The sequence below is a fragment of the Nesoenas mayeri genome (assembly GCF_963082525.1).
Source record: "Nesoenas mayeri genome assembly, chromosome: 5".
NCBI classification, from domain to species: Eukaryota; Metazoa; Chordata; class Aves; order Columbiformes; family Columbidae; genus Nesoenas; species Nesoenas mayeri.
In genome coordinates this window covers 50,480,946-50,502,081 of record NC_137548.1, presented here as the reverse complement: position 1 = coordinate 50,502,081, position 21,136 = coordinate 50,480,946, and the positions used below count along the sequence as shown (strand labels likewise).

Genomic DNA, 21,136 nt, shown 5'->3' with positions numbered 1-21,136 from the left:
TAGGACAGCAGAAAAACAATCCACATGTAAGCTTCCTGATAAACTCCTCAAACAAAGCTCACAAAGAACTATAGAGATTCTGTTAATGAATGCTGGTTTTAACAGAAAGCAGCAAAAAATCACTCTAGGCAAAAATTATAGTTCAGGCCTAAACTGATTTTTTGAGATCAGGCTTTAGCTATGATTGAGGCAAAAACAGTTATACAGAGTTATACAGCTTTTTTTGTTAAGAGGTTAGTGGATTTTTTTCGCTGTTGATTGTTTTGCGGGTGTGGTGGGGGTTTTGTTTGTTTGGGGGAGGGGAGGGAGGGGAGTTGCGGGGTGTTAGTTTTTCTTTTTTGTTGCTGTTTTGTTTTTAATTAAACCAAAGACCCGCTCCCCAGTTTCCCATCCACTGCATTAAAAGTTAAGGGTTTTTAGGAACTGTTGCAATTTTTGTTATCCTATGCATTCCTTCAAAATTTTGAATTGCAGTCCCACTTGTTGCAGGAATTCCCTAGAGGTCCAAGACTCTCCTGGGATTTTCAGTTCCTAGAAGCTGGCTGTGGCAGAGTTGGGCTCACAGAAATCTGAATAAGAGCCCATGTGCATACTCACACTAATCAAAAGTAAAGACATGCCACATGCTCTTCTCTTCTGCCAGCCATGACTTTACAGCTTCTCCCAGGAAAGAGGAAGGATTTTTTCCCTCACCTGCATGTCCACCTTGGTGATAAAACCCTTCTCATCCTTGTCGCACAGCTGGAAGAGCTCCCTTGCCTTCTCGAGCATCTCCACCTGCACATCTTCCAGTTTGCTCATTTGGCTAGAAGGAGAAGCACCAGAAGCCATCCCATCCTCCTCATCCCCTTCCTCTTCTTCCCAGTGGACATAACCCAAGAGTGCTCCCCTCTGGTTATCCATCTTCTCAAAGTCTTTTACTCCAGGGCAGGGGCAAATGGAAGAGCTGGAGGGCAGAAAAAAGAGAAACCCCAGTCAAACATGACCCTTCACTTCCACTTCACACATCAAGTTACATGCCTTGTTGGTTTGAAAGAACAATATTCAGCATCCTAGATGGACTAGATGACCTTTAAAGGCCGCTTCCAACCCAAACTATTCTATGACTCTATGATCTGTTACTGAGGGGAAGAGAGGGATGAAGGGAGGAAGTTTGTGTCAGAGGTACACACCACACGTAGGTACACACCGTACACAATATGGATGTAACCAAACCTACCGGACAGCCAAAACCCTCCACACTGATGGACTCCAGACTCTGCACCAAGCAAAGATGCTCTTTCAGCATCTCTCCTCCTCTGGCTCAGACCTACAGGACAGTCACGGTTCTCTGCTGGTGAATGCCAGGTGCCAAGGGAAGGTTTCAGTGGAGCCAAGAGGACAGGAAGGGAATATTAAAGTGTGCAGATAAATCTGCAGGGAAACGCAGTGACAGTCCCACATTAGCTGGGACAGGAGCCTTGAACACCATGAGCAGGGCCAGCTCCCAGCTCTTGTCCAGCTCTCTGGATGCCCTGACCAGGTCGTTTCTCTCTGGTCTTGGTTCATCTGATAATAACATGTGCTATTTCTCCTCCTGTTGCTTTTCCGCACCACCTTTGAACACCAAACCTGCATCTCAACTGCAAGAACCCAGAGCAGGACAAAGGCAGACAGGAGGAAGATCTGTGCAAGTGACAGAGGAAAGAAGGAACGTCTCTCCCCACCCCTCTCCTACCCAGGTCCCCTGACTGGACTTCCATCTCTGACATTCTCTTGTTAATGTTTCCCAAATAGTAACTCCATCTCCTTTCACGTTATTACAGCGCAAAGAAAGGTCACACAATTCCTACACTAGGAAAAATTTAATAAGCTGGGCGCTCCTGCCCCCCTTGCCTTCCAGCCTCTGTTTTGAGAACTCATAAGCTGCCAAACAGAATTTTAATCTGAAACGTTCACCTTTATAGGAAGGAAACCACACAACTATGGAGGCATTTCAGAGGCCAAAGAAAATAATTCCCATTACTTACAAGTACCTAAACAAAAAAGGCTAGGAATGAGAGCACTCCTTTAAGGACAGCACTGTCATTGTAAAGATGCATACAATATGTCCCTACCCCAACCCACCTTCCAACTTACTGATGCCACATAACACCTTCCAGACAGCTCTTCTTCAGCAACACCACCACATTCTTAAAGCCTTGTTGCACTGATTGCTTTAGGCTTCTCCTTCTGCAGATCTGTGTTCTGCATTGCAGGGCAGAAGTGAGCTGTGCAAGCAGGCTGAGAACAGATTTAAACAGTGCTAGACAAAGATGGCTTGAAGGTTGGGTTCTTTTTGATCTCCAAGAAATTAAAAGCCATGTACAGATGCCGTGATAACAAACAAGTTAATTCTGTTTGCACTATTAGTACAATGACTGAATAAAGCGTGTGATGGCCAGGAAGAATGTCACATGCAACAACTATATGAAGCTGACACAAAAGGAGAAGAGAATTATGCACCATGCTATTTGACTCCATTTATTACTGCTGGTTTGTGAGCCAGAGGGTGGTTCTGCTTCAACGAACAAGCAGAACACTCTGCTCCCCTTTTCAAATCAGTGTTTTTTCAGGGCACCTCTGTTTAGTGTCACTTGAGAAGATATGTATCTGAAACTTTGCAGAAGACTGCCTACAAATGGGTACTATTATATGTTTCTAGTCAAGGAGACCTCCCTGGCAAGCAGTGGACACAGACCTGGACCCAGGCTTTGGGAAAGGAGGAAAGAAAGCATGAAAAGTAAAAAGGCAAGGGGTGTCTTTCTCTCTGGCTCTTTTTCAAACAAACTCTTCTATCAATCTTTTTACAGCACAATTTGGAGAGTAAAGCTTGATTCTATCCATTAGATAGTCAGCTTGCTTCTGGACAGCCAGCTTGCTTCTGATGGCAAGTCTGTACATGTTAGTGGTAAAGAAGTCAGAAAGAACCGCAGCTTACTTTTCACATTCAAGTAAAAGTTGCAAATCTAGCCTTGAAAAAAAGAAAAATACCCAAATATCTTATGCTGCATATATTTTACAGGTGATTACAGTGAGGAACCACATACCCACACTGATAATTATTGGCTGCTACAGGCCATGTTGCTGAAGCTTTTTGCCAAACACATTCCTTCTGCAAAGACACAGTTCTCAGCATAAGCAGCATGCTGTACCAGACAGTGAGTGCAGGTGGCAGCAGAGGAGGAAACGAAATGGGAATTCAAAGCAAAAGCCATGACAGGATTGCAGAAAACATCCAGAATAAGTGCAAATAAGAAATGTGTTTGCTGAAACATCCCTCTAGCTGCCTAAGAGACACTGGGATTCCCAGAAGTAAAGATCTTACTTTCTTACTATCAACTTCATAATTTGTTTCAACAGCCACAGAAGCCTGTGCTGCTGCAGCAAACAAAAGGTTATACAAGGACGATGTTCTGTTCTCTCTCTCAGACACATTTGCAAACTGAAATCAGATGCATTCCTTCCCTACCTCTAGCACCTCCTCATTTTATCAAAAGCCCAGCTGTACTGTAGCTCTCAAACACCGGCTGAGCTAAAAGCTTCTTAATTAGAAGAGCTGGGAGCCTGACATGGACAAGAGTCTGAAAAGATTTCACTCGCATGTAAAAGATCAAGCCCATTAATTCAACGTTCAGAGCACAGTGTCTCTTGTTCAAGCTGCTTCTAGTGGCTTCAAGACAGATATGACACCTTCAATGGCAAGACAGCACTTGTAGAGGAACAAAGCAGCAAATAAGAGAGCGCCCCAGTATGCAAAATACACTGCAGCTCTGATGGACTTCTCTCCCAGAGGCCTTTGACTAAGAAGCTCTTCATCTCCATCCCTGTTTGTAAGGGCATTGAATGGCACAAATGCAGATGAGGTGCAAAGCAGATTTCAGTCTAACAAGTGCTGTCATACCTTTCCCAGTTACAGATCATCGTTGCAAACTACTGAGGAAGTGGCTTCATCAGCAAGATGCAGAACAAATCTGAAGGACAACTTTAAAAGAGGATGAGGTCGCTAGAGTACTAAAACTGTGGACTCGTTCCCAAAAGTGAGGCCAGCAGAGCTGGCTTGGGTGCAGAAAGATCAGCTTGGGAAGAGCCATTCTTGCCTGACATAAGTGGAAAACGCAGAGAATATAGGTAGAGGCAAACCTACCAGGATCCTCAAGCAAGATGCAGCCAAACCACCTCCAGTGACAAAGCCAGGGAGTGTTAACTAAAACTTCCTGACAGGATTGATTTTTCCAGGTCTCTCCTGGCAGGACGAGGAACTGATTGAGTCAGCACCAGTTCAGAATTAATTTCCACACCTAGCCTGGAGTGAGGACAATCTCTATATCTTGGGCTGTTGATTTCCATCATAAGAACATCTGCAATGGGTCACAGCAGAGTTCATCTAGCCCAGCATCTTGCCCTCAATAGGAGCCATGAATGGCTGGTAAGGGAGCAGAGCAAGCACAGAGAAGACTTCCGCGCAGAGACTGTCAGCTTCTGGCCCCTGTTAGCCTGAGGCAATTCCTGAGCCATGTGGTTCTTCCCTCATTTTCCCAGACACTTGTCCAGCCTCCCTTTAATCTGCATGAAAACATTCACTTTTCACATGAATATTCTGATAAAACAGGGTGCCTGCTGCAATCAGTAGGTTTTGACAGACCTCAACAGGGCTATTAGAGTTTCCTGAATACACGGTTTGACCAGCACCGCCTCCACAAAAGACTGAGTCCTTGCTTTAGCTCAAACAAGTGTTTCCTGCCACCTTCACATCTGGGAACCACGGCAGAGAGCAAAACCTCCTCTCTCAGGGCCTGGGACATCTACCAGGAAGATGGAAGTGCCAGGGACACAGAGGCACCAACGCCCTGGCCAGACTCTGTGTGTAATGTTCCTCTGCAACCCCCTCCTTCCCCATCCCAAAGGTTTGGCTACCTATGCTCAAGGTCAGCTCTGATATTGCACAGTCCAGATCTGGACACTGTCCGCCATCTGAACAAGCTGATACAGGGCTCGAGAGAAAGACTCGGTCTTCAGGACCTGTGGATTACATCAGGTATCTCCTGCCACACTGTGTGCTGGGCCCCAGAGAGCAAAAATTCACCTGCTCCTGCAAGACAACTTTCCCAGAGACTGGAAAGCAAACATAGATCTCAGACACAGAACAGGAAATTAAATGGCCAGTAAAGACGGCTAACACCACGTCTTGTATTTCTACACAGAGGTAACTCAAGACAAGTCTTACGTGCATATTTTAACCACCTGAATTATAAACTACAGTTTGTCCTGAGCAAAGCTGTGCCAGAATGTCAGATGGATCCCATGGGCATAGATAGCATTCTTTGGAAAATCATAAGACCTGAATTTTTATCCTGATTCAGCTTGCCATATGGCCCTGGATAAGTGACGTCACCTGCCTATGCTTATAGATTGTCAGCTCCTCCAATTTCATTCTGATGCTTGTGACAGCTGGCACTTTTATTTTAAGACTCAGTTCCTGGAGACTGATGATAACACGTGAAACTCAAGCATCAAAATACTTTCAAAGCCTCAAAGCTGAGGAATTAAAAACTTGAACACAGAACTTGGATAAACAGTAAATTTCAACAAAGAGAACATACCCAAGGTGCTTTTCCTGCAAAGAGGAGATACTACTTTCAAGGTAGCTTTACAGAGTCATGGTTTCCAATTTATTGACTCAGAAAGCTTCTTGTAGTAGCAGTAAGCTGTGTTAGAGGTAAAGTCATGGCTAAAATGCTATCAACAGCCAAGCCCTTTATCTGTGTGACAGTGACCACCATGTGCACATGACAACTTCGGGTTGTTGGTGGTTTTTCTTGGTGGTGCAGTTTGTTTGGTTGGTTTTATTTTGTTTTGTTCTTCCACAGCCTGATGACAAGGAGGAAAGTGGGGAGCGCAGCCATATTCTCCACGGCTGACTCTTAGATGACCCCAGTCACCATGGGGCATTGCGCACACACTGAATACACAGCATTCCTAGCAGTCCTGCCCCAACACATGACAATGAATCAACAATTAAGGAAGGAAGAAAAAAACGAAGCAAAACTGGCTAAGTGGCTTAGTCAGGATTACAGAGCAAGTCAAGTCTTTGGGTCCTGTATGGCTATAAAGGAAAGCAGGTTTTTGCTTTCCTGTACCACTGAATGTTTGGTGACATTGTGGTAGAAGGGAATATTAAAGAAAAATCATTATAGATACATAGTAGTTGTCCAAGGTGCACTAAAAACTAAAGTGGTCAAATACTTGCTAGGAAGCTTCCCAAAAGAAATGCTCCTGCAGCTCCGCCTAAGACAATATTATTAGGAACAACAAGAACACCCCCATACTAAAGCTAAATATTTAAGCCATTTATTTAAACAGGTCAGAAGAGCACACACCCTTTCCTTTCTACTGCTGGTGTAGCAAAAGAGTCTTAGAATTTTAAAGGAAGGCATTCTCTGAGTCTTTAGGTGTGCATTGACCACGCTCTTTGACACACATGCTGGATGAGACAGGTTTGATCCCATGCACAAGGCGACATCACAAAAAGAGAAGGAGATGAAGGGCTGGGGTAAGGGATCCCTGCAGCAGAAGTCCATTGCTTTAGCGCAGCAAAAGCATGCCAAGATGTGGTAGTACAAAGCACAAGCATAACTCAAGAGCAGCTGAGTAACAGGTATGCTTTACAAGGAAAGGGCAATAAAAGCTTCACAGGTCCTTATACAATTTTATATCAAACACATGCCACTTGCTCTGTTTGTTCTACCTTCCCTCTCAATGTTTTGAGAGCCAGTTATTACTATAAAAAGTGCTCATTGTAGGACACGGTCATATCTACATATCCCAGATTTTATAGTACTGTGAAACTCAGTGATCAAATTCAAATATTTACAGTTATTACCCTAGTTGCATGAAAAAAAGCCCATATTCAAATGTATTGACAAAATTACAGCCATACAAATCTGACCAAGTGAAGGCAAAGGACAAGTCTTGCCAGGGAATTACACTGACCCCCACGTCAAACTGGCTTTCACATAGGCTGAATTTCCAAAAGCTGGTCAAAGGAACTGGGCACTCATTTGGTGGAAATTGTTTTAAAAGACTCCACTGCAATGCCTGAAAAGGCTGGGAGGAGAGCAAAAAGAAAATAGTTATTTCTCAGTGTACTTTGTTCAAAGTTAATTTTGCTCTTTTCTTTCTCTAGGAAATTTGTTTCCATTGTTTGGAATTTGTTTGGGTGGTTGTTGGGTTCTCCCTTCCCAAAGGGAACAGCAGGAAAAGAAATACTCACTAAAAAATCAGAAAAGCATCAATTGTTTTGCAAGGGCTTTTCTTCTTTTAAAAAACCTAAGAAACCCTGGGCAGAGAGCCCACCATCAGGTGTAATCAGTCAAGAGCTACACTTCACTCACTCTCTCTTTCTTTTAATTGCTTGCACTTGATTGTATCCCTTTAAGGAAACAGGAACAAATCCAGGAACCTTTCTGTTGTTTACTCAGCAGGAGATTAGCCCCACTTGATAGCCCTGAGCTAACCTATGCTGCAGTATTGACGGATGACTTCATCATGAGATATGCCAGTACCATACAGAGATACAGCTGTCTGCGTTTCTAGGGTAAGGGGCTCTGTCGTTCTGAATAACATCTTAAAAAAGGGGCTCTGCTGCCAATTCACCGTTTCCCTCACCAAAGTTCAAAGTGGAATGCTTTTTTATGACTTATCACACTAACTTCTTGATCTTTGCTAAAAAAATCTTGCCACAGATAAACTTGTTTAATGCAGACTCTATGCTCTTATCTGCAAGAAACTTGAGATTGGTAACAGTTCTCTTATTTCAAGAGGTGAACAAATAAATTTCTTAAAACCGCACTCAGTGATGCTTCCTAGTTCAACAGCACAACAGAAAGCACCAACATGTGCCAAGCACCACCAATATAATAAGCCTTCAACACAGACTGGTATCCACAATATGCTAAACTAATATTATTTCTCCCAGAAATTGCCACAAATCCTCCATCACACCCACATGCTGTTCCCCAGCTATACCCATTGCAAGCCAGTGACACTTTGCAGCTTTCTCACATTGGCACAATGTCACAGTATTGGCACTGCAAACACCAAGGGTGCATGTTTGCACTGGAACCGCTTCTACTAATTGAGGTTTTGGCTTTGTTGAGTTGTTTTGCTTGGGGAGTGGAAAGATAAAGCATCATTTTTTCCTCTAATGATATGAAGGCCAAGAGTTAATTCTCAGCAATTAAAAGCAATATCCAAACCGCATGTTTTCCATAAACAGCTAATGGTCTTGGATCTGTCAATGTAAGTAGCACATGCCTGATTTTTCAGAAAATGAAGTGCATGACTGCAATAAGATGTGACAAATAGCAAATGCTAGTTTAAAAACAACTAATTTTTACAAATTCTTTCACTTTATAAAGGCTTACAGGTTTCCTGAAACTTTATTTTTTAAAAGAGACAGAACAGAACATTGCAACATCTCACACAATGCAACATAAGGATTTATCTTGTATACTACTGCAGCAGAGGAACAGAAAAACCAGCAATATTGTACCCTTTCAGTTCAAGAAGAGCAATTCATTGTGTTTTCACAGGTTAGAGACCATGCTGCACATCCACAAAGGACATGGTTAGCCAGCAGTAAGTAAATATCATGCACTTAGTCAAGCAGAAAAGGCCCTGAGCAGTATAAAGTTCTCCACTGATACCACTGCTGTTAGAAGTTCTAGCACAAACACATGGTTGTTAGAGGACAGAGACAATCAGCTGAATAACATAATTAAGAAAGACAGGATATTTCAGCTATGAAGAGATAATACAGCCTTTATTCACATTAGTGGAACACAGCTAAGCGTTGTGACGTTGGAGGTAGATGCTGCTTTGAGTTCAGCAGTCAGTAGGTAGATGATGCCTGCGTAACAACAAACATGCTGACCAGAGAGCAAGTGCTCTGCTGCTGATACCTACAGGACAGGCAGGAGGCAAACAAACTTTCTTTGCCAGCCCAGATGTGGAAAAAGAAGGAGAGAAGACAGAGGACTGCTGTTTTGCAGTTGACATCAGATATACTGGATCATTTTTGGTTGAAAATAAAGACTGAGCACTGGGAGCACAGGCAAAGGAGATCCCTGTTCACTTCTGCTTCTCTTTTCCAAGGGCTGGGCACAGCAGGCAGGAATGCCCCATAAGGAAGACAAACTGCAGATGTAAGCTGGCATTTAAAGCTCTACAAGTAGTATTTACAGGAAATTATATAAATCCAGGGCAGCTCCTCAACTTGTTTAACTGAACATCACTGGCAATTTCCTCTGCTTTACTTGCTTACCCCTTTAGCAAAGGGAGCACTTGTGTGAAGAACAGGTTATACCAGAAACAACAACCAGAAGTCAGCATGCTTCTGCTGGGCTCGTGCCTCTAGTTATTGAACAGCTAAGATGTTGTGCTGGTTTGACTGAAAATGAGTTAATTTTCTTCATGCAGTTAGAAACCTTTCTTTTTTGCAGCTAGCATGACCATTGTTAGGACTGAGTTTAAGAACAAGAAGATAACACCCTAGGACAGAGTTAATGTTTTTAATTGTTCTGGTCTGAGAGCCTAGGTCTCTGAACTCTGCCCACAGGTGCGAGGCAGCTTGGAAAGGGGTACAGAAGGGGCAGACCATGACATGCAGACTGATCAATAAGAATGTTCCACAGCATCATGCTTCATGTTTCAGGAGAGTCAGGATTTTCCAGTTAGGTTTTTCTCAGAGCTGGGATGGAGACCTGTTCAAGAGAGTTCTGTTTGGGACTTCCTTTAATTTGGCCTTTTGCCATCCTGCTGTTTTGCAGAGGCTTCTAGAACTTTCTCCCTTTTTTTCTCTTCTCCAGGATCGGCTTTTCTGGACCAGGGAACCATCAGCTGTTCTCTCTTCCCAGGACTCGCTGCTTGGAGCGGATCGAGTTTGTGAGGAATTGCATTGAGTATCTTTTATTTTATATTCTGTTTCTGTTTTATATATATTATTACTAGTAGTACTATATTAATGTTATTTAGTTATTGTATTAAACTGTGTATCTCAATCTACAAGTTTCTCACTTCTCTTTCAATTCTCTCCCCTATTCAGGGTGGGTATTGGGGGGATGTGAGTGAGCAGCTACCAGGGTTATTTTGCTAGCTCAGGTTAAACCACAACAGATGTCATTCAGGAAAACTCAACACATGACAAGCACCACCTTGGCTGCTGCATCTCAGGGAGGACATGTCAGCAGAAATGCTGATGCAGAGCCTCCTTTAACACCCTGAGAACATCAGAGGCACCAGTACACAAGGTTCTTCCTCAGCCCTCAGGAACGTAACAATGCTTGGTGTCCTGCAGAGAAAATTCAGGCTGAAAGGAGGCACACCTCAGTCCTGTGCTGGTGGAAAGCTAGAAACACTCCATCGGTGCCCCTGAAGTACTTCAAGGGCAAAGTTATATTACACAGAAACAGCCTTTTGTTGAATAAATGGATAAAAGGTTCTAATGAATACACAAAGCTTCAAATTTAAAAAATTGTGTTTTGTGGAGCTGCTTGCACAACCAATTTCTGAACGGCAGAGATGATGAAGAATTGTCTGCAGTCACTGTCTTCTTTAGAAAAAGAATCCAGAAACCTCAGATAAAACTGGCTGGTGGCAGTTGCACATCAAACACTTCTCTGCAAACCATTAAAGCGTGGGACACCCTGACACAGGATGCTGAGGATGTCACAGGCATTCAAGGGCTGCAGAAGTGGCTGGTTTTTTCTTCCCTGAGTTTGTAAAAAATATCTGTTTTGGTGAAAATTTTCTGAGCCACAAACAGCCAAAAGAGTGTACTAGGAAACTGTTATTACACATTTATGCTGGGAAGAATGAAAGTATCTGCCATTAACTGCTGTTGGAGATGTTTTGCTGGTTCGGCCTGGTCATTCCTCAGCATGAATAGAGGCTGCTTTCTCATCAGCAGGAACCACCCTTGAAGTACAGTCTTTCACCAAAAGATTCTCAGCATTTGCTGCAATTTCACGAAGGACAGTCCTATGAACTAGACTTGGTACTCCAACAGCAAAAGGTCAGGCTTCTGCCCATAATTATCGCAGCCATCAGAGCCATAACTTGGATGCCAAACTCAGCTCAGACCTCCCTTTGAGTCCTTAGGTTCTAGCTCTCTGTGTAGTACCAGAACAAAGACTTTCCAACATGAAGCTGAATCTTGTCTTAGCTCAGCAGGAACTCTCTTGGACTGCTGTATCCATGCACACTCATCCAATAATCACTGTTGAAGTCAGTTACCCTCTCTAGGCATCTTTTCACTTGTTCTCACCTCTGTTGTAACAGAGAGAAACGACGGGTGTTAGCTTCATAGAAGATCATCTTTCTGCCTCCCAACCTCAGGATGCTGAACGAGAAAGCTGTTGACTGCTGCCTCTAGTTGGATCCCAGTTTTTTTCTGTCATGGCTTAATTAGATTTCCCAACAGCCACCCACTGTCCTGAGAACAAGCCCCTCCTGGTCAGCTGCAAGTTTTCCTTAGCCACTTCAGGGTCTTCGTTGCACAAAGGCTAAAATGCTGTGACAATCACATCTCTCCCAGAGTACCACAGGTGTAAGCTCATAGAAGTGGGCAAGCACCTTATCTTCGTTGATCAGGATCCTTGATCTTGAAATCAGCCACATGCAAACAAAAATTTACAGCCTTATGTTGTCCTCAAACAGCTACCCCTCCACCTCCAATAAAATATCAAACCAGAACATCAGATCACATAATCCCCTCTCAAAGGAGAAGCTTCTTTTTGGTAAAGCGCCCACTCATGCTGCTTACTGAATGCATGTGATAGATTGATTTCTTCCCCAGCTGAGACAAGTTCTCTGCAGCACTTGAAATCTGCTTATCCAGAGAGCTATAACTGTAGGGGGATGCATGAAGTTCAAGCATCTTTTCCTCATCCTACAAAATTCACCTCCAGTATCCTGACAATTGGACATGGTGATCTCACCCCCATAATCTTTTCTGGGTTGTACCTTAGCAATGGGACCAGGCTGAGAAGCTTTACCTCACAACTCTGAATCGGCAAGATGCACTTGAAGGACAAAAGCAGTTTGCAAAGATTAACAAGTAGGATGAGTATGTAGAGGATTTCTAGGGCACCACAACTCCCTGGAGAAGGTTTTCTGTAGCTAGTGCTGTATTGGTCTTGCCCAGGAGCAATACATAGGACCCATGGACAGTTTGACCTTTCTGCAAATGCTATTAAAACAACAGAGCTGAGGCAGCTGGGTGAAGCCACTTTCTAAGAAGACAGTTAATGCATTTTCTGCCTCACAGAGATGAAAATGGCCATATGCACAGGTGAATAACACTTGGTTACCTCTCAGCTCAGAATCTACCCTGATAACAGTGAGTGTAAAGTACAACTGTTTTGGAAAAGATAAAATTGCTGGGGAGAGGGGAATATTCCCCTCTTTGACAAAAGCTGCCACTGAGTCGGAAGCTCACAGCAGCAACACTGGTGTAGGACTACAGAAAAGGGCAGAGCGGAGTGGGGAAGGTGGATAGGTGTGCTTATGAGAGATAGAGGAAAGTTTCCTGACAAATGTTTTTAAAGAAAAATTTCTAAGTCTTTGCAAAGTATGCAGCAGAAAATACTTAACTTTTAATCTAACCATCTCAAGACATCAATTTCATAAGAAAACATCACAATCCCACATATTCTAAGCACGTAATTTTTCCTCTTTACTTTTGAAAATGCAACCATTGGGACTTTTACTCTAAATCAGCAGTTTCCCAAATCAGTGAGTCACTAGAATTTAACAAACCTGAAGAACTACATCTGAAATAAGAGCGAGTTTCTTCAGTTCAACATTTGCAAAGACCTTGGGTGATCCAAAGTGAAGCATTAACCATCTGTTAATTAAGCACCACCAACTCTGGAAAACCAATCAATAAATTTTCCTTCGTCCATCACGGGAATAACAAACATTTTCTGCGGTGATATACAATGCTACTGCACTCAGCGAGTTCTACGCTCCTGCTTTAAACCAAAAGCAGGAAGTCAGAACAGAAAGTTCCTTGGGAGAAACTCTGCTGAGACACAGCAACTCACAAGCTCGTTCAGACTTCCTTCTCAAATAATTCCTTGCCTAAATGAGAGACTTCCCTCCTCTCCACCCCGTTCCACAACCCTGTTTCTCTCTGCAAGTGTCCCCAAATACCTCAAGTGGAAGGACAGTATCGCTCCCCTTCCCTGGAACCGTCAGTATATTCCACAGCAAAAAGCCAGCAGAGAGTGAACACTGCCACTGCAGAGTATCAGAGCAGGGTCACGCTAGGAGGTGTGGTTTGCAGTGTTCCCTACACATCTCATCCCCTTTCTCACATAGGCTTGTAGCCATCAGTTCAGAAAGCAGCTATTAAGCTCCCAAGGTAAATTCCTTGTAGTTCTTCCTTATGCACAGCTGTGAAAGAGACAGACTTGCTTCTGAGCTGCCTTAGGCAAGAGGGGAAGAAGTGGTAAGAAAGCAGACAATCCCTTGTCTCATGCTGAACTTCTCTGAGAAACTCTAGCTGTGCTTGTAGGTAGCTTGCTGCCTACCCCCCACCTGATTTCAACAATCGCAGGGCTGGAAACTACCCCTGTGAATCCTGCCTCAAGTTTAATTCCACTTTTAGATAGCCGGCAAACTGTTTCACAAAGAGAAATGCAGAGACCTTAGGAAAAAAAGAAAGGCAAAGCATAAGATGACAGTGCAAGGAACATCCTTCCAAAGCACCTTAAAACACACCCCAGAGGTGGTGTGTACACCTCAGAACTTCCTCACTAAAGCAGCCGAAGATGCCACCCTCTATCCTGCCACCGACCAAAGCACCTCTCTATCTCACAGCACCACCAAAATGAAGTAAAGCCACACCTGGCTGCTGACAGTTGGAGATGCTGATGAGGATTTATCGCTCAGTGGCAGCTCCAGGGACTTCGGGCAGCATGAAGTTGCCCTAAGCTGTGTCAGGTCCCACTAGTTAAGCCTGAGTACCTCTTGGAAAGTGACAAAGAAAAAAAAGGCGTCTTGAGACCCTGACAGGCTGGCTCTTCATCACCTGGTATGGCTTTGTCCTCTTTGCTCACCCCTGCCCCAAATGCTTCTGTCAGCCTTCAAGGATAATATTTGCCCAGCAAATAAGCCTTGCCATACAAGTCAGAAATGGGCAAGCCCAGACTCTATAGAGAGCAAAAAACACTCTTCCACCAGTTCCACTGAGAAGACTCCAGCTGGTATCTGAACAGCAGAGACCTCATGAACCTGCAAACAGAGGAGCTCCAAATAGCTCCAGCCTCCCAGTAGCAAACAATAATGGAACCTGCAGAAAGCAAAGGTAAAGGCAGGTCCTTCTCCATGTATTTTAAGATTGTTATTTCAAAACCCAGACTAAAAAAATGTACATGAAGACTGCTATAAACTATCACATTCGTCCTTAACACAGGTTTAGTATGGCCAGCAAGCTACCCTGAGCCATCGGGGTAGGGGGTGCTCTAAGCTGCCAGAGGGTGACTCTGCTCCATTCAGGCCAGGATGCTCACCTCTCCCCAACAGCTCAGCTTTGCCTCAGCCCCAGGACTACAAATTCTTTCGGACCAAGCTCTAGCACTGTAGGTGAGGCAAAAAAACCCAAACAAGCCCATAACAAGCAAGGTTCCTGCCTCTGAACAGAAGAGTTTACTCACCATTTTGTTCATCATTGCTGCAGAGATTATGCTTAACACTGAACCATGGTCTTGATTGGGATGCTGCTAGAACAGCACAAAAGAGGGAGCAAACTGCTCTTCCACACGCCGCAGCCTGTACTGTCTCTAATCTCCTCCTGGGGTTATTTATAAAGCTTCTCTACATACTGACCAAAACAAAAACGCTTACCAAACACAAAAAAATAGCATTTTGGAGCCACATGAAGCATTACATGGAAAAGGTCAGGAAATACAAGAAGTTATGGTTCCCATAGTAATGCTAATTCAACCATACTGCACATCCTGTGTATTTAGTGGTACCTGCTGAAAAGAAAAAGGCTTCATCCACTGATCCCCAAAAGGTTTTTGATTTAGTAAAGACACTTGAATACCACCCTCCACACACAAAATTTATTGTTCAGAGAAGTGGATTTTCAGATTGGATTGGATTAAACCATTGTAAGCATCATTACAGCTCCCCATTTCTAGGGCAACAGCAAGAGCTCTCAAGCATGATTACAGACTGAACATTATTTGCCCAACCTGAATAGAGGAAAGGGATCCAGGCGTCAGAATGAGTTGACTCGCCAAATTGCAGTCAGCACCAATTCTGCACTTGGATGCAGCAGGGAGGTGGTAAGGAGAGAGGGGAGAGAATAACTGACCAACCCCCCACACCCATAACTAGTAAATGTTAATCCATTTCTATAAATACTCATTTATTTGATACTGACAGCATGAAATATCCTCCTGCCTGGTATCCCACCTCACAAGTCTGGAAACAGGTTGTGAATGAACTACAGCCATGCTGACCTCTCTCCAGCACAAATCTGCATATTGCTCTGCTCTCTGAGATCCTGAGGTCTTATCTTCATGCTATACATAAAACCCACACTGTTTTTCCCAGAGGGAACAAGTGGTCCACTTGCACTTAGCAACTTCACCTGAACAACCACATTTGCATAGGAAGCAAAAGACACTTTTTGTGCCATAGGAAACACATTAAATTAAAGGGGTTTGTGCATCTGTACTGGAGCAGAGGATTACTCCTCTGGCTATGTGTCTTGGAAGAAGGAAAGGTAAAGCAGAGACCTTGCAAACTCCTTTAAGAGAGTGAGGAAGAGGGAATTCAGCTCTCAAGCCCAGGAGCTAAGTGCACAATAGAAAAACATGTGCATTTGTGGGAGTATTTGCATGTGTCCTTTTTCCCCTCCCATAAATCTGAATTGTTTTCCTAGTTCCCGTAATCTCAGACAGAAGGGCACAGTTCAGGACAACAGACATCTTTGACCTCATAGGTGAAGAGAGGATCTGGGAGCACTGCTGCTGAAGAGGTCCTCAGTCCTGCTAGACATCAAGGCACCCATACAGCCCTGCTCAGAGGACACTGAGCTGATGGAACTGCTCATGGAGCAGTATCAACCCCAGAGTCCATAGCAGGACACAGGTATAAGAACACACAGCAGAAATCCTTCTGCACATAAGGTTGCTGGGTGACTCTTCCTTCACTCACATCCCTCAGGCCTTTGCTGTCACGTTCCCTTGGGGTGCACCCACCTTCCTTTTTGGGCTCCAGCATCAACTCCCCATGTTTTAAAGACACTTTGCAACCCTGCTGACAGCTGCAATGCCTGGCTATTCCTTGGAGCCGCACAAATCGCAGCCGACTTTTAGCTGCACCTGCCAAGGGTAACAAAGATTTGTTCATGCTTTATCTTATCTAAGCAACAATGACACTCGTCCTTCTTGGGCAAAGCTCAACAGCTCTGCACCTGCCAAGGAGGGGAGCTGGGCAGGGGCCAGGAGCTTCAGCCTGCAGTGATTCAGAGCAGGGTGGGATGGCTCTGCTGCCCTGCCTGTTCCACCCCACAAACAACTGGGCACCTAGTCCACAAGGAAGGGTTATGGAGAAAATAAGATTCAGCAATATTTACACATCTCATCTCACCTTCACCTCAGCCGCTAGCATGGGGCATACAGCTTACCTTGCCTAGACACAGTACAGCCACATTAGTCCTTGCCAATAGATAAGCCAGTTGATTTTATTTTACAGGAAGTTAGACCATTTGTCCAGAGAGAAGACTTCAACATCCATTCATGCTGTCAACCTACAGGTCGCCTACAGCTTAAATTCCCAACTGGAGATGAGTTCAGTTCCCTCTCCTTATTTTACAGAGGGGAAACTGGGACAGATAAAAGCACTACTCTTACTCAGAGATGTTTTGCTGAATAAGATGAAGAAGCATTCAGCTACTACAACAGTGAGGGCCACAAGGTTCTCCTGTATTATGTGTTAGATGTGCCTCTATGCATCTCTCCCAGTCTCCCACTATACCCAGCCAAGGAATTACAGCTAGCCTGTGAGCCTGCGGTCTGCTTCTAATCCTCTTTTTTCAAGAGGCTGGACTCACCTAGCTATGCATAGACATAGCTGGGTTTTGCCCAAACGTTTGCTTTCCATAGCCAAAAATCACATATTTAGACATTACACAATTTTATTTTTACCACCACACAGCTACCAGTTCTACTTCTGCGAAGGCTGGCAGATACCCTGCTTGTTATTCTTGTGAAGAACTTGAGACAGGAACAAATAAACAGCTAGAAACTGTTATCTTGATGACACAGCTGGAACAACTGGCCTGGACATTTTCTAAGCCTTCACTGCATTGCTTTAGCCTTCATCCAGCACATGTGCTAAAGGGTAATTCTTTTCAAAAAGCTGCAGTAGAGGTCTTAAGAGATCTCCACTTATTCATACTCTCATCTCCTTTTCAAAAATGCAAGCTGCCTCAGCCCATGATACATCATCTGCTGTGAACAGTGACATCTTTGCATCTGCCAGGATCATACCAGCATCAAAAGCTTGGGTCAGCTCCATGCCCAGATGGCATTGGACCACTACAGCGGATCTCAGGAGATACAGAGCTCCCCATCACATTTTTTAGAGGTCTCCTGCCATCCTCAGAACAACACAAACATCTCCTGCGGGGCTTTCAGGTGCAGGTAATCCTCAAACATCCTTCTGAACCAGGCAGTCCCTTCCACATAGATGGGGCCATTAATTGGTGCAGAAAAGTGATATAAAGTCTTGTACCAGTACAGAGATTTAAACTACAGAAGCAGGGACAACAGCTCCTCCTTCAGATGACATTTCTACTAAATTAATTGCAATCACACACTTCACTAGATAGAAAGCTGGGATGTTATAAGACTTTGCTCTCAACCTTATTACTTGACAGATTTTCCTCCAGCTGTGCCAACCAGATGAGAGCACTGTACCCTTCCAGAGCATTGTATCATACCCCATTTCCTCCAAAACAAACCTAGGATTAAAGTCACAGTCTCTAAGAGCACAAGACAGTAATTGTTTCTGCTTTAATTTGCTATGACACACGGTTAAGAGAAAAACACTTCGTTAAAAAGCCCACAGGGCTTTCAAATCATGTTACCCCAACCCAAATGAAGCACAGTAGGGCCCACCATGGCTCCAGACTTCATTTGAAAGTTCAAAGTACCACAATCTATACACAACTCACAACAGCTATTAACCTGAGGTTTGGCATTCCATTTGTTATTCCACTCGAGGCCCCTCAGTCCCGCAGTCCATTGAAATACTAAGATTCAAGCATTCCTGATGCCTTATACAGACATGCAGAAATCTCCAAGACAATCAGAAATCAGCATGAGAAAGCAAATTAAAAACATATTTAAAAAAAAAAAACACAAACAAACAAACAAACAAACCCAAAAAACAAACAAACTACAAACACTTATGTCATCCCACAGCACTTTTTAAAGTGTCTGGCTGATGTTTTTTAAAAGGAAGGTAAGGGCTGGCAAACCTTTTGAACATACAGCCTGAGAAGAGCACATTGTGCTCCCTGCCACAGCAGAAGCACACAAGGAACACTTAGTGAATCCACCCAAGTGCTCCTTGCACAGCTGCAGAGGTCAAGTTTGCTAAGCAAAATGTTCAATTAAGTCCCTGCATAGGGAAATCCTCCAAGAGATTAAAGCTTTAGTATGCAGGATGGGGAAAAGAGGACACTCTTTGAAAAGTATTAAGAGGGGTAATCAAAATATCAACAGCATCTCCCTTTCAAGCTGCTGGGCTCAAAGGATACCAGTGACAAAGGACAAAAAGCCTTACTAATTGTTGCAATTCTGCTCTTTCGATGCAACAACAAAATGGATCATTCAAGTAAACAAAGTATTTCTACCTTAGACTTTATATGAACATCAAGCAAAGGAACAGGGGTGATGCTGCTCCACTCAATGGAACATTTGCTACAGCTGAAGTTTCTTGTAGTTGTCTTTATATCCCAGATGAACTCCTACAAGCAGATGAACAGAGGCAGAAGGATTTGGTCCCCAGAGCAGCCTTATCAAATACAAAAGATTTAGACCAGGGGTGTCAAACCCATTTTCACCCAGGGCCACATCAGCCTCACAGTTGCCTTCAGAGGACTGAATGTAATTTTAGGACAGCTAGTAACACGTGGGCTATGTTATGGAAAACCAAACCTAGTTTATTGTACATAAGGATCAATATCTGAAAAGCTCTCTGACCATGAAGAACATTGTGCATGGAGCTGTGCCCATATGATGTGTGTTATTGTCAATTGTCCTCATCCCCTTAGTTCATTCTCTGAGGCTGCCTGGCAAATTCACAAGTAACAGCAGACCCCCAGCACTGTCTGTGTTGCTAAAGACAGCCCCACACGGGGTCCTCCTTTGCAATACAATCTTCAGATCAGTAGGTGGTCAGGTCTTGATTTATTAGATGCATCAAATATGGGTGGGGGGAGAAATTTTACTATTTGATGGTGACAAAGCAGCCCAGTGGACTTCCAATAAGACAGATTATACTACCCAGCTTAGCTTGCCACAGCAAAGAGAACAATACTGTTTGCCCAGAAAGGTAGCTTCAAAGAGATTTTACACCATCTTATGACGGTTCCTAAAAATGCATGCCTCGGGCTCCACATCAGTCTCTGTGCAGCAGGATGCCCTAGCAAAGAGGATTCTTCTGCTCCAGCCCATAGCAGTTTCTCAGAACCACCTCAATTGACCAGGGAAAGGACAGACTAGACTGATCATCTGTTTGATCTAAAAAAGCAATTTCTGTAGCCCTCAGAAGAAGCATATATATTTTTTTTTGATGTGTATATATCTGCCTATATGATCCTCAGAAATAATTATAGCTTTAGAACATGAAAAAATAAGATGCAATTTCCCCTGAACCTGGGTAAGGCAAGGCTAGAAGTTATCCGTTTTCTGAGAGCCCCTTCATGCAGACCAGCCATCATCTCCATCAGAATAAGCAGGGACTCAACAGGTCACATCTAAACAAGCAAGGATTATTCTGCCTTCTCAGGACATTCCTGAGCACGGCCATCTCCCTGTGTCTGAGGCTGGCAATGGCTGTCCTCTTTTCCCCTTGGCTGTTTTCAGGAAATCCTACAGGAAGGACCTGAAGTTCAACACACAAGTTCATTGAAGTGCATCACATGTGCACGGGATGTTAAAGAGAAAGAGACTGCAGTAGCAGGAGAGGGAACGTTTTGGTATTTTTCCCTTCAAAGAGGAGGAGAAGCAGCACTAACACAGGTGCTATAGGATCCCACAACATCTTTACTGCACAGTGTCATCTGCACCTCAATTGTGGCAAGAAAGAACATTCCCTGAGCAGAAGATGCTAAAAAAAAAACAAAAATAAATTTTAAAAATCTCCATGCAGGTCCATCATGCAAGACCAAAGCCCTTGGACCTCATCCCAAAGGAGTCTGCAGGCTTTAGATCAACAGAGGAGGGGAGAAGGCGGAGGGGATGGCAGCTCCCACACCAGCACCAACGCTCCTGCCCACAGCCACGCCACAGCTACGCCTCAGGAGCAGAGCGTGCTAGACGACGTGGCTTTGCACAGGAACGTGGACCCTCTATACCCGCAAGCAAGGGACCCTCTATACTTCGCCAGCAAGGGACCACCAACACCTGAGGACGAGGCAGGTGTGAAGCTCTGGAGAGGCAGGACCCCCGGCAGCACACAGAGTCCCCCCAGCCTTCCGCTCTCCTCTCCCCACAGCCGCAGGGGAGGGACGAAGGAGACGGACGAGGGGCAGCCGCTCCCCAACACCTCGCCTGCTGGGTCCTGCCCGGCTCCCCGCTGCAGGCTCGGGCCCCTGAGGGGTCCTGCCCGGAGGCCCGGGCACCAACGGCCGCACAAAATGTCGGGGGGCAGCCGCCCCGTGAGAAGACTCGTCCCCAGGAGCAACGCGCCCTCAGCTCACCCGCTCCGCTGCTACCGGTGCCGCTGCCGGCGCTGCCCGCCTCAGGGAGCCCCTCGCACCACTTACCTGATCCGGGAAAGCGGGAGTAGAGCGGCGCGGAGCGGGCAC

At 44.5% G+C, this 21,136-nt stretch overlaps 1 protein-coding gene across 1 annotated transcript in view; it reads right to left on the bottom strand.

Annotated features, from left to right (window-relative positions):
- CRACR2B (calcium release activated channel regulator 2B) overlaps positions 1-21,136 on the bottom strand; it is a gene marked incomplete at its 3' end in the record, with an annotated part of 48,842 nt that extends 27,706 nt beyond the window's left edge. Inside the window, exons 1-2 of the mRNA XM_080345920.1 lie at positions 21,095-21,136; positions 694-946 (exon numbers count right to left, since the gene is read on the bottom strand). Coding sequence (XP_080202046.1) covers positions 694-903 — 210 coding nt within the window. The 5' untranslated portion in view covers positions 904-946; positions 21,095-21,136. The remainder of the gene's footprint in view (positions 1-693; positions 947-21,094) is intronic.